Raw genomic sequence first — 14300 nt, forward strand, 5'->3', positions numbered from 1 at the left:
GAAAAATATTGCTACCTCGCTCAATTTGTATGTAAAAGAAGTAGCAAGAGTGGAGTGAAAAAGTTGTAGCGAGTGGTCACCGGACAATTAATGTCTAAACGCTCTGTGACCATATTTTAGGGGCTGGTGAAGCAAGAGCTCTTGACTAATCTTTTAAACCCTGTTTAAAGACTTTGTATATAACTTGAAAAGGACCCTAACTCCAGAAACAGTGTACTCGCAAAGCCGTCGCAGCAGAGAACGGTATACCGGGTGATGACCCCCCCCGGCCGGACTACTACCGGCCCGCGGCGCCGCGCACCGACGACCTCGCTCAACATCTGCACCTGCCCACCGACAGTCTCATCTTACGAGGTAAAAATCTTTACAGTCTAGCAAAAAAATAATTTTGGATAAATTTGATTTTAATACTTTCAAAACGTCCTACATGTTGACCTACCATCGGGTTGGGAATTAACTCAGGGAGAAGAACCGGCGTAAGAAAATAGCTCTTATTTTTATTGTGCCATCGCTACTTAGAAGGCATGTAAAAAATCCTCTATTAAGAAGGCGACTAAAGCAAAATTGACGATTTTATAATTCATTTTTATACTTGAAAGTAAGCCCTGAATTGTTTCATTTTTAGGGTTCCGTACCCAAAGGGTAAAAACGGGACGGGAATTACTAAGACTTTGATGTCTGTCCGTCATTTTGAAAAACCATGTCGGTCGGTTTTTTATGACGGTATAGATAGGTAGGGGTTCTGATCATGGTGTTATTAATTTATCGCGCGGGAACCGTACTTTTTTGCGGCATAATTATTATTCTCTCTCCTTTCCCGGGTCTCAAAGAATCTCCATACCAAATTTCAGTAAAATTAGTTCAAACAGGTTACAGAAATAGGTTATAGAAATAGACACTTTTACATTTATTATATTAGTGTGTATTTGTAGAGGAGGCTTTGCCCCGGTCGGCGGTGCTGCACGTGGGCCCCCGCGCCGGCGCCGCCATCCACCTGCCCGCGCTCAGCCCGGGCGAGACGCTCTCCAGCCAGAAGATCTGCTTCTCCTCCTACCTCGAGCGCATGGGCCGCCGCGACAAGCACGCCGCTGATGGTACAGAATACAGATATCCTGTTTTTGTAGCAAACTCGTAGTAAATACTATCAGAGGAGTTGATTCATAGGCGGATGGTGGACCTACGTATTTTGATCGCGTTTTGTCAAACCCAGCCGACAGATGACGACTTACATTAAGTTGACATAATCCGACCGAATGATGTAGGTCCGTCAACTGTCTATAAATCAATTCTTCGATTGTACTTAGAAAAAACGCTGGCGTAAAGCCGAAAAGTTTTGTGTAAGTGTAGATATTTTACAGTAAAGCTACGAAACGCCAAACGACCGAGGAAGGACAGCGTCACAGATAAAGATGAAACAAAAAAACTGAAGCTCGAAGACGCGGACTCGACCAAGATGATGCACATCGACGAGACCGCTATCGACGGCATCGAGATGATGGCGTACTTCAAGAATAGCCACGACGACGACGAGAAACCCAGCACAGAGGAGGACCTCAAGGCCGAGGAGACCGCCGAGGAGGAGGTCGGCGACGCGCCCGACAGAGACAAGGACATGTCCGAGAGGGAGAAGGACAGCTTTTCCGAGATGGAGGACGACGACAAGTTCCCCAAGAGCGACACCGACAACGAGAGCGACAGCAAAACTGATAAGAACGGGAAGGGCATTAAGTTTAAAAATCTAAAGGTTCGTCCTTGTCAAATGATTTCATGTTTTAACACTTGAAGATTCAAATAAAATTGTGTATTATATTACCTATTATGTTCACAGGTGAAATTTCGTCTGCGTCCGCTGAAAACGGGCAGAAGTATATACACGATGGTGCTCGACAAGGATGCTGTCAACGGGAAGGTGGATGACATCAAGCATGATGAATTAAAGAGAGACGAAGTGAAGGCGGAGGAGCTAAAAGGAGACGACGCGAGAGGGGAGGAGCTTAAGGGGGACGAAGCTAGGGGTGAGGAGCTCAAAGGGGAAGAAACAAAGGGAGAGGAACTCAAGGAGGAAGAATCTAAAGAGGTGCTGAAGGGAGATGAAGCAAAGGAGGAGGAGGCTCGGGGGGAGGTGGACGTGGAGACCGCCATGCGGCAGGTGCGGCGCGGCTGGAGCGTGTACGACGCCGGGGACCTCACCATAGGAGACCTTTACCTTATGGTATGATGATTTGTTACTACTATAAAAGGAAAATATATTTCAAATGTTTCAAGGGCCGTGTTCGTCGGCGTATTTTTGGACAAACCTTTTATTGCGCATGTCCAAAAGATGTCATGGCAACGCCATAACAAGTTGCTGGTCAAGTCGTAAACAACGTCTTAATTGTTTATACATGATTAAAATAATAAAAGCTAAACATAAATACATAAGCCTAAATTGTCTAACAGCCGCACAAATAATTTATTTAACACTATGATAGTGTTTGATTATTTTATTTTGGAAAATATGGATATGGATCACTTCGAAAAATTTAAAAATTTAATTGTTTTTTTTAATGAAATAAGAGGGCAAACGAGCAAACGGGTCACCTGATGGAAAGCAACTTCCGTCACCCATGGACACTCGTAGCATCAGAAGAGATGCAGGTGCGTTGCCGGCCTTTTAAGTGGGAATAGGGTAACAGGGGAGGGTAGGGATGGGAAGGGAAGGGAATAGGGGAAGGTAGGGAAGGGAATAGGGTAGGGGATTGGGCCTCCGGTAAACTCACTCACTCGGTGAAACACAGCGCAAGCGCTGTTTTACGCAGGTTTTCTGTGAGAGCGTGGTATTTCTCCGGTCGAGCCGGCCCATTCGTGCCGAAGCATGGCTCTCCCACTAGGTTTGTTCATTGCAACGCCACCAACAAATTGCAATTGGGTTAAATATCAAGTCGTAAACAGTTGTCGTTGCCATGGCATGACATGATTTGGACATGCGCAATAACTAGGTTTTGCAGCGAATGCGCTAAAAATTACGCCGACGAACACGGCCAAGCTTTCCTTTAATTCATGCTATGAGATATCTAATATCTCATGACGTTGCTGTGACATATAAATAAATTTTATGTGGTGTGTAAAAATTATACTTTGTAATATGGAATTAGTTTGTTTTTTATCAGTTTGGCGCTCGGTCTAAGATAGAACTGGACTACTGGTGGGCGGAGCCGACCCCGCCCTTGCCGCAACCGCCGGCCAAGCAGAAACAGCCCGACATAGACAAAGTAGACAAACTCATAGATAAAAGGGAGAAGGGCAACAAAACGCCCGAGAAGGGCGACAGCTCCGTAGAAGACGAACGCGAGAAACGAGAGAGCGACACCGACATATTGTTCTCGCCGAAGAACACCTTCAGTCAGGACAGCAACGACGGCATGTCCGGGGACGAGCGGAAGATCGAGCAGATGGCGTCGCCCGACCACAAGTCGGGGAGTGTGAAGCTCGCGAACAAGCTGATCAACCGGCCCGGCCCGGCCCCCCCGCCCAACCAGGCCGCGCCGCCGCAACCCAACGGCTTCTCCCTGCTCAATGATAGGTTCGTATTGACAGCGTTTCTTTCACATAATCAGAATACAAGACTTGTATTCTGATTATGTGAAAGAAACGCTTATTACTTAGTAATAAACTGTTAAACTAGTTCTACATCAACTCATACTGATATTTGATTGTTTACTTTTCTGTTTTACAGACTGAAGCGGCTGCTAGCTCTGGCGGGCAACCCGCACATAGCTCAGCCCACATCCGCCGCCTGTGCCTGCGGCCATGTTTGTCCGCGACGACAGGTACACGTAGCAGATGCGTACGCAACGTCTCTGTTCATTTGTACACATGCGTCCATTTAAAATATGCGAACTTTAAAATGTTTGTAAATTTCAGCAACCTCAAAAACAGCAGCCGATAATAACGCCTATACAGAACTGTAAAACGAAGATAAAACCGGAGAACAACTCGGCCATCTTCAGACATCCCACGCCGATCGCGCCCAAAGTGCAGTCGGAGGTGAGACAGCTTAATTATGCATGTTTTAAATATTATATTAACTTTTAGTAATATATTGTACAAGTTTTTAATTCAATTTCTGAAAATATAAAAAAGCAATATCTATTCATAATTTACATTGTACCCATTCCCTAACCTAACCAAAGATCTTAATAATGCAAGTATTGAATTATTTTCAGTCATAAAATTTACATTACAGTTTGACTTTCTTTACAAATATTTTTTTTGTATCAATAGCCCGAAGGTTTTTTTTAATTGACGGTTTTTATATTGATTTGTGTACAGACTAGCGAGCCCGCTCTGAGCCTGTCGGATCTGCCGCGGCGGCGTCGCGGTCGTGCGGGCGGCGCGCGCAACCGCCGCGTCGTCGTACAGCGCCTGCTGCCGCTGCTGCCCAAACTGCCGCCGCCCAGCAGTCAGTACACTGTTATGATTTAAATAGTATGTGTAGTGTAGGTACTGCAGCGAGATGATATGCTTTTATATATATATATGCTTCTGTCTATAAAATCGTTAGGATAACACATCATAGCTACATTTATGTTTATGTTGATTCTTGAAAATTATTATTTAGTTTAGCTTGAGAAACAGTGTGTTGTGTGTGTATAGCAGATAAATTAAATGTATCCTGATTAGTTTTATGTAGCATTATATATCATTATATAATATAATCATTATATAATATATAATGCTACATAAAACTAATCAGGGGCTCGTGGTGATCATAAGCAGATTTCCTACACTTTTTTTTATTTCCTTCAGATTTAATACCAGTGAAGATAGTGCCGAACTCCCCGCCATCGCTGCCGCGCCTTCTGCCCAAACCGCCGCCCACGCCCACTTCAGAGTTAGTTGTTTTACTTGAGTACTATTCTGCTGTTTTTGCTGTTTTTATCTGATGTGCTTAGAATGTTTATGACAAGGGCAGTAATTGTAAAAAAAACAATGCTCTCGCCGTATACATTGTTTTATCTATATGGGGGAAAGTAAATGAAAATTTTGAAAAGCAGTAAATGAGCTAATTCAGACGAGGTATGGCTTATAATAAAAGACAAAACTTATTAACTGATAGATCCACGCACAAGCCAAAACCCTTAGAGCTTAAACTTCAAGCTTTGCCAAAACTACAGCTTCAAATAAAAAATTGATATTAGATTGATAGAATATTGAATACTTCATACTACCCATATAAAACGAAAAAAGGCAGCGTGTAAAAGCGTGTAGCTAATGTTGAGTATACTTTGCATATGTGTGTAACAATACTTGTATGTGTGTACAGTATGTCGTTCTACTACGTGTTGAGCGAGTCGAACGGTCAGTTCTACTTTCACGACGGCGACCGCCGCATCCCCATCAGCCCGCTCGACCACGGCGACCACGATCTCGCTGACAGCGACAACGATAAAGGTATCTATATCTATTTTGGCATTCGAGGCAAAGGCCCGATCTTCTTGTCTCGAATACCATTTCGGGCACTTCGAGTCTCGAGCGTGAATATTTTCAAGCTATGATAATAATGATTTGATTACTGCGTCGTCAAAACTGAAATGAATTTGGTAGCGGACATTCAAAACTTTAATATCACAGGCAACACCATTTCGTTTCAGATGTAAGCATTAGCCAAAAATCACTGTACCCTGTGTCACGTTTGTGTACTACAAATTTAACTTAAACACGACCGGTTTCGATAAAAATCATCATCAGGTGAATTATCGAAACCGGTCGTGTTTAAGTTAAATTTGTAGTAATTAATGAATATAGTGGAAAAAGGGCAAGTAATATTGTGTTTTATTTGTGTTTAAAATGAATTTCCACTAAGAACCGACAGTACAATCAATTATATATATCACGTTTGTGTGTTACAGAAGAATGCCGCTCGGACGAGGAGGAGGACACGAAGGACGACATCGAGCTCAAGGTGGAGGTGACGGAGACGGGCGTGGCCGAGCCCCCGGACCCCGCCCCTGCCACAGACCCCGCCCTCGGGGCAGAGTCCGCAGAGTCCGCGCCCGCGCCGCACCAGCCCGACATAGCCAGTGAGTTGAGACTGATATTCTAAGTCCTTTCCCTCACCCTGTAAGGGTCAATTTATATATAGTACAGTTAATGAAGGCAAAAATCAGGCACAGCCTCCGATTTCGTTGAACCTCCATCGATTAGGATGAAATTTTGGAATTGAGTATGTTTGACATTCTACTTCAAAAGTGACATACGCTCGTATTGCACTTTTTGCATTTTAGGGGTGAAATTCATCCCTATTTCAAAAAGGAGGAAAAATGCAGATCTAACCATTCTGGCTTTAGTAATGGGCATTGTCCAAAAAAAATCACATGTACTTTTTATATTTTTTTCGTTAAAATAGGGTATTTAAATTTTTAAAGTTTCGCTCTGACGTCATCATCGGCGGCTAATTGACCTCTGTAGTGTTTTAAATTTCCTTTCAATCTTATTTATAATGGTTGATTCGTCAAATGCAAGTTCTCATTATGTGAAAGCTGATACGAGAAGCTTACCAAAAGTTCGAAACATAATGTTGGTCGAATTTATTGCTAATTTAACGCCATTGAAGGTCAAACTAAGGTTAAACATATAAGTAACTAATGGGTATTTTTTCTTTTATATACAGAAAAACGATCACTGACCTTATTCCTCGAAATGTTTTTGTAATGAGCAAAATTTAAAAAAATGGACAATCCCCATTCTGTTTAATTACTATTTAGATAAAATAAACGCTTTTTCAATATTTTATGCCTGATTTATGATTCTAATAAATTTACCTTTTTACAACCACCCCTTAAATGAGAAACTATGAAAAAATCATTTTTTGTATTTCTGAGTTTGTTTGTTTCATATTTATGATATAATTTTTGGTTGACGATGAAATTTCAACACTTACAAACTACTCTCTTGATGCAAAATCACTGCAAAACTATTGGTTAAAAAACTTAAGCCTATTAAATTATTGTACACGAGAGAAGTAAAATCTTAAATGCGAAATTTTTTATCCTTAAAAACTACGGCTTGACTTAATAATAGTTCTAACTTTTTATCAACTGGTTAAACCTGATAAAAAACGTTTGGAAGGAACGTTAATTTATCTTATAACTAGCTGTTGCCCGCGACTTCGTCCGCGTGGACTTCAGTTTAAAGCGCGCGATGTCAACAAAATTGGTGTCAAAAGCTTTTATAAAAAAAACCCCGGTACCCCTTAAATCAATACAGCTGTGCAGTGTGCAAACAATAAGTACTTCATTTTTGTATGTTAAACTTTATATATTATGCCAAATTTTAAAGCTTATTTAGCCCCCCAATTACACAACTTTACCCATAAACTATTTATCATTGATAGGTTTAGCCCCAATTTCACCAACGTCTGTTAGTGTTAACAGCTTGTTAAAATATCCTGTCTTCTCTTTCATTCATATGAAAAACAAAACAGCTAACGTGATACTAATTCGAGCATTAACTTTAACAGTCGTTGGTGAAATTTGGTCTTAAGGTTACGTCACTGCACAGATAAAGTACTGAGTTATTTAATACCGTAGAATAGATATAACAATCGAAAAAAATCGAGATTTAAATGTAAGATGATACCACCTCTTATAGAAAGACTTTTGAGCAAGCGTCAGCGCGATGTAGAAGACGCACGGCGCCATCTATTATGAATTTTTTGAACAAATTTACGACCCTTACTTCCCTTTTTTCCAGTAAAAAAGTAGCCTATGTCCTTTCTCAGGCTTTAGACTATCAGTATACAAAATTTCATTACAATCTGTTCGGTAGTTTTGGCGTTTGGCGTGAAAGCGAGACTGACAGACAGACAGACAGACAGAGATACTTTCGCATTCATAATATTAGTACAGATTATGTGCATACTGCACAGCTGTTTTTGGGTATTTTGATTAATTAAGGGCCGCGCTACACCGGAATGGCAGCGGCGAGGCGAGCACTTTCAGCGCTGCCATTCCGGTGTAGCGCGGCCCTAAGAGGGGTACCACTTACCAGGGTTTTAAAAAGTTTTTAAATTTGACACAAATTTTGTTGACACCGCGCGCTATAAACTAAAGTCCACGCGGACGAAGTCGCGGGCAACAGCTAGTTATGAATAAAAACAATAATATATAATAAAGTAGGTATGATTAGTTCTGTTATAATAATGAAGTAAAAATTAAAGCGCCATCTGTTTTCATATATTAGAATTAAAATGTTGATTGCATTGATATATTTTCTGGATGGAATATAGGCCAACACAACACACTCGAACTCCTTAGAAATGCAGTAGGAGTTCTATAAGATAAGATAGATTGATTATTATTATAGCAAGTGATAATATTATTAAACATAATATTCTAACGTATTAAAAACTATAAACAAAAACATAATACCTAACTAATAAGTATGATTAGTTCTATGTTCCAACGAAGTAAAAAAAGCGCCATCTGTTGAATCGTATTAGAACTAAAATGTTCATTGCATCGCGTCGATATATTTCTGGATTTTTTATAATATTATACATAAAATATATTTAAGATTTTTGAAATTTTATTTTAATACACATCCAAGACCCAGGAACATTGAAAACTTTTTGTTCCGCCTGCGGGACTCGAACCCAGGACCCCCGGGATGAGCGCTGGCCACGCGCAATGCGAAGTAATTTTCATCGATATTTTCATGGAAATAAGATATTTTCCCACATCAAAATGTAGCCTATGTCCTTTCTCAGACTCTAGAATAACTGTGTACAAAATTTCATTGCAATCGGTTCAGTAGTTTTGGCGTGAAAGCGAGACAGACAGACAGACAGACAGACAGACAGAGATACTTTCGCATTTATCATATTAAAATAATATAATAACTAATAAGTATGATTAGTTCTATGTTCCAACGAAGTAAAAAAAAAGCGCCATCTGTTGAATCGTATTAGAACTAAAATGTTCATTGCATCGCGTCGATATATTTCTGGATTTTTTATAATATTATACATAAAATATATTTAAGATTTTTGAAATTTTATTTTAATACACATCCAAGACCCAGGAACATTGAAAACTTTTTGTTCCGCCTGCGGGACTCGAACCCAGGACCCCCGGGATGAGCGCTGGTCACGCGCAATGCGAAGTAATTTTCATCGATATTTTCATGGAAATAAGATATTTTCCCACATCAAAATGTAGCCTATGTCCTTTCTCAGACTCTAGAATAACTGTGTACAAAATTTCATTGCAATCGGTTCAGTAGTTTTGGCGTGAAAGCGAGACAGACAGACAGACAGACAGACAGACAGAGATACTTTCGCATTTATCATATTAAAATAATATAATAACTAATAAGTATGATTAGTTCTATGTTCCAACGAAGTAAAAAAAAAGCGCCATCTGTTGAATCGTATTAGAACTAAAATGTTCATTGCATCGCGTCGATATATTTCTGGATTTTTTATAATATTATACATAAAATATATTTAAGATTTTTGAAATTTTATTTTAATACACATCCAAGACCCAGGAACATTGAAAACTTTTTGTTCCGCCTGCGGGACTCGAACCCAGGACCCCCGGGATGAGCGCTGGTCACGCGCAATGCGAAGTAATTTTCATCGATATTTTCATGGAAATAAGATATTTTCCCACATCAAAATGTAGCCTATGTCCTTTCTCAGACTCTAGAATAACTGTGTACAAAATTTCATTGCAATCGGTTCAGTAGTTTTGGCGTGAAAGCGAGACAGACAGACAGACAGACAGACAGAGATACTTTCGCATTTATCATATTAAAATAATATAATAACTAATAAGTATGATTAGTTCTATGTTCCAACGAAGTAAAAAAAAAGCGCCATCTGTTGAATCGTATTAGAACTAAAATGTTCATTGCATCGCGTCGATATATTTCTGGATTTTTTATAATATTATACATAAAATATATTTAAGATTTTTGAAATTTTATTTTAATACACATCCAAGACCCAGGAACATTGAAAACTTTTTGTTCGGCCTGCGGGACTCGAACCCAGGACCCCCGGGATGAGCGCTGGCCACGCGCAATGCGAAGTAATTTTCATCGATATTTTCATGGAAATAAGATATTTTCCCACATCAAAATGTAGCCTATGTCCTTTCTCAGACTCTAGAATAACTGTGTACAAAATTTCATTGCAATCGGTTCAGTAGTTTTGGCGTGAAAGCGAGACAGACAGACAGACAGACAGACAGACAGAGATACTTTCGCATTTATAATATTAGTATAGATTAGTATAGATTAAATAGTATTTTAAAAAGATAAAACCGACTTCAAAATTGTACGAAGTTGAGAATTAAAATTGCTTTATCTCAAAAACTACTAAACCGATTTTGGTTAGTAGTGTTCCCTAAGTTGAATAATACCCAGTACAACAAAAAAATAATTACTTAAATCGGACTTGTAGTTCCGGAGATATGCGAACACAAACATAAAAACATACATACATTTGAAATTTTGCACATTTGTTCAGACACTGAAATAGACTAACATACAAAAACTGGGCAGTTCTGGAAATATTACATACATACGCGTCGAATTGATAACCTCATTTTTTAAAGTCGGTTAAAAAATGAACACATTTTTATTCTAGTTCATCACAGCTCTAAGCTGAGCCGTTACCCAAAGGGTAAGAACGGGACCCTATTACTAAGACATCGATGTCTGTCCGTTTGTCCATCTGTCTGTGTGTCTCCAGGCTTGGGCATTTTAATTGTTATAATTTAGAAAATATACTAAAATATTCAATAGACCACGTCATCCTCGAAAGCCCCAGTTTACCAGTAAATGTTTACCATTCCTTTCACTTTTTCCGTCATGAAAAGACACATACATGTACCCATACATGGCGTGTATTTAGTTTAGTACCTATTGACACGTTTTCCTACAATTTATGAATACCTCTGCTTCAATTTTTTTTTTTCAAAAAATAATTTATTTGTTTTATTACCATAGCTCTTTTAATTTTTTAGTTATCAGGTTCATTTAAAAAACATTTTAAAGGTAATTTCAAGAGCTTTGAGATCATGCTAAGAAACCCTTTTTGAAGCCCTTAATTTAAAAAAAAAAAAGGATCATTAAGTGCTGGTTACGTGGTTATCGCAGTAAAAGTTAGGCTTTATGCGTCTCTATCTTGGCTATTTTTCATCCTACAAAAATAAAAAGGAAACCAAAAGCTTTTTTAGAAAACGAACTCAAATTTTTGTTCTTTATGTTTTTTACGAATATCCAATATTTTAAAAGTTATATCCAAAAGAAAATGTATATAATAGATATAATATTTAATAGATAATGTATATTAATGTACATTACATCCCGGGATGTATATCTTTACATTATATTAATGTATCACACACACAACAGGTAATGTAATGTATCTTTCCCTACGTTTCAATGGTAGCCGCCCCGCTGGACGCACATTTCAGCTGCTAAAGTGTTATACAGGCTGTTCTTATTTTTAATGTTGTAATACTATGGCCTTTCGAGTTACTTGCTATTAGATTCACTAGATAATTCATCAGAAGATGATTTGGATTGTAATTTTGATGCGCGCATTGTTACATATTGTGCCAAAAACAGAACGATGTGGATTGAACATATTTGAACAGACTGCCTTCAGTACCTGCTGTGAAGTGCTGTGCTAAGGTGGCAAGTGGCAACACTGTGTGTATCTGTCTATCATACACATATAATTTAATCACAGAAATTTTTGAACACCTATGAAGAGAAGAGATGTATCGTAATATACAGAAATATATTGAGATGTATTTAGATGTATCAAAATATAAATGTATATTTCATATACTTGAAGCTCGGTATCTTAAGATACGAAGATGTAAAAATATACATTAATAGCTGCTGTGTGTGGTCTCCTGATGATTTCTATAGAAAGATGTATTGAGATGTATCGTGCTATAATATACATCTTTACATTACCTGCACTGTGTGTGACAAGCTTTAGTAATTATATTCAGATTTTAGATTGCTCTTCATTTATTTTTATTTATGTTTTTTACTTCCTCTCGCACTATTGTCATCTACACAATTTTGTTTCTGAACACCTTTGACTCGTAGAGCCATTTGGAATTAAGTCCGCCTATGTACCAACATTGTGCAAAAAGTATAAATAAATAAATAATTATTTTACCGAGTGCTAAAATATTTTTTACTATGTTACTGTTGTTCCATGTGCAGATTTCCTGCCGGCGGAGTCGATGTCGCTGTCGCCGTCGCGGCTGCTGCGCGACGCGGAGGGCTGGCTGGAGGGCTCCGTGCAGGACTTCTCGCTCAGCAGCTTCCTCTCACATCTCGAGGGCCGCCCGCACACTGATATACAGGTACGTACACGAGCGCACATACACATTCAAGTACGTTAGTGAGTGTGTACGTACGCGTTGCAAGTGTACAATTTATCTATTTGTTATAGCAGATACATACGGTCGATTAGTGCACAGTGGCTTAGCCATCCGTGTCTATTAATATCTTACTTGAATTTTAATGCAAAAAATAACGTTAACGATTTTTTGAAACGAAGTTCCTTATCGCGCGTTGCGAAAGGGGGCTAGGCAGACAAAGTTTATACGTGGGAGAGCCATGCTTCGGCACGAATGGGCCGGCTCGACCGGAGAAATACCACGTTCTCACAGAAAACCGGCGTGAAACAGCGCTTGCGCTGTGTTTCGCCGAGTGAGTGAGTTTACCGGAGGCCCAATCCCCTACCCTATTCCCTTCCCTACCCTCCCCTATTCCCTTCCCTTCCCATCCCTACTCTCCCCTATTACCCTATTCCCTCTTAAAAGGACGGCAACGCACCTGCAGCTCTTCTGATGCTGCGAGTGTCCATGGGCGACGGAAGTTGTTTTCCATCAGGTGACCCGTTTGCTCGTTTGCCCCCTTATGTCAAAAAAAATGTAACGATATGACACGAAAGTGTCGGTATATTACAACTAGAGCAAAAATGCTATAGTTGTAAGCCGTGCGGCAGCGCGTGTTTCTCTCTGTCTCTACTGGAACTTCGTTCCATCCGGGTGTCCCTTGACATCTCTCAAGTTTTTTATTACTTTAGTATATTTTTTTACCTTGATTTGCCGTTTGGAGTTTAATTAATCTATATGTATATAATTTGTACTCTGCATCACAGGGGGAGTCGCAGCTGCAGCCGCTGATGGGTGAGACGAGCATGGACTACGTGGCCAAGTTTGCCGACCTCGCCGCCACCGCCGACAAGCCGCTCGCCGATGACCTGCCCTAAAACATCGACATAAACTATAATGATTACTTATATAAGTATTCAATACAATATGTAATATTTTATCTTAAATTTAATAAAAATACTATAAGTAATTTTGTCTTTATTTACAACTTTTATGAATTTTTTTAATGTACCATCGAGAAAATTGATTCCTAGGCAGTTAGTTGACAGTCCAACGTCATTTGGTCGATCATGTCAATTTAATGACATTTATGATCTATCGGCTGGGTTTGACGTAACGCGACCTAGCAACGTAGGTCTCCCATCTACCTAGGAATCAACTTCTCTGATAGTACTTTCTTACATTTAAAACAATAATTCACTTTTTTTTGGATTCAAAGCTGTTGGGACTTGGGTACAATCTGAACTGACGTTTATAAACCGGGCGTTTTCCCACGTACCACGACATGACACCACAAAATGCGGTGACGACTCCGGGAGCCATACATTTCTATGTAAGTACTGCGTGCGTATGTTTCTATCAAAGAATTCTATTTAAATTATTTCTATCCGTGTAGGTACTACGTGGTACTACTGTCTAGGGTTGCTGAGGATTCCTCTTCCGCTTCCTCATAATGAGGAAGTTCCGCAATATTTTGGGTTCCTCAACCGCTACCGCATCCTCATAAATAAAAATAAAAAAATCCTCTTCCGCTATCGCTTCCTCAAAATTTAAGAGGAATTTATGAGGAATTTCACTGCACATGCGCGTCGCGTATCCAATCATGGCACGCCATTCTCGCGCTCTGGCGTGTATCATTCACTCATCTTTTTTGGCGTTTCGTGCCCAAAGGGTAAAAACGGGACTCTATTACCACAGAATAGATAATAGTACAAGTACTATTAGTACAAGTACTATTAAGTATTACTGAGACTTTGATACCTGTCCGTCTGGCTGTCTGTCTCCAGGCTGTATCTCAAGAACTGCTATAGCTAGCCTTCTGAAATTTTCACAGATTGTGTATTATTGTTGCCGCTATAACAACAAACACTAAAACAAAATTAA

At 39.4% G+C, this 14300-nt stretch overlaps 1 protein-coding gene across 1 annotated transcript in view; it reads left to right on the forward strand.

The window, feature by feature from the left end:
* LOC121725926 (protein cramped) overlaps nucleotides 1-13386 on the forward strand; it is a 31603-nt gene extending 18217 nt beyond the window's left edge. The window contains exons 7-19 of the mRNA XM_042113112.1: nucleotides 213-354; nucleotides 933-1094; nucleotides 1359-1744; nucleotides 1829-2212; nucleotides 3150-3562; nucleotides 3716-3809; nucleotides 3904-4026; nucleotides 4312-4441; nucleotides 4789-4873; nucleotides 5306-5433; nucleotides 5892-6062; nucleotides 12238-12380; nucleotides 13184-13386. Coding sequence (XP_041969046.1) covers nucleotides 213-354; nucleotides 933-1094; nucleotides 1359-1744; nucleotides 1829-2212; nucleotides 3150-3562; nucleotides 3716-3809; nucleotides 3904-4026; nucleotides 4312-4441; nucleotides 4789-4873; nucleotides 5306-5433; nucleotides 5892-6062; nucleotides 12238-12380; nucleotides 13184-13294 — 2472 coding nt within the window. The 3' untranslated portion in view covers nucleotides 13295-13386. The remainder of the gene's footprint in view (nucleotides 1-212; nucleotides 355-932; nucleotides 1095-1358; nucleotides 1745-1828; nucleotides 2213-3149; nucleotides 3563-3715; nucleotides 3810-3903; nucleotides 4027-4311; nucleotides 4442-4788; nucleotides 4874-5305; nucleotides 5434-5891; nucleotides 6063-12237; nucleotides 12381-13183) is intronic.
* Nucleotides 13387-14300: the final 914 nt, after the last annotated feature.

The sequence above is a fragment of the Aricia agestis genome, chromosome 4, assembly GCF_905147365.1.
Source record: "Aricia agestis chromosome 4, ilAriAges1.1, whole genome shotgun sequence".
Lineage (NCBI taxonomy): Eukaryota > Metazoa > Arthropoda > Insecta > Lepidoptera > Lycaenidae > Aricia > Aricia agestis.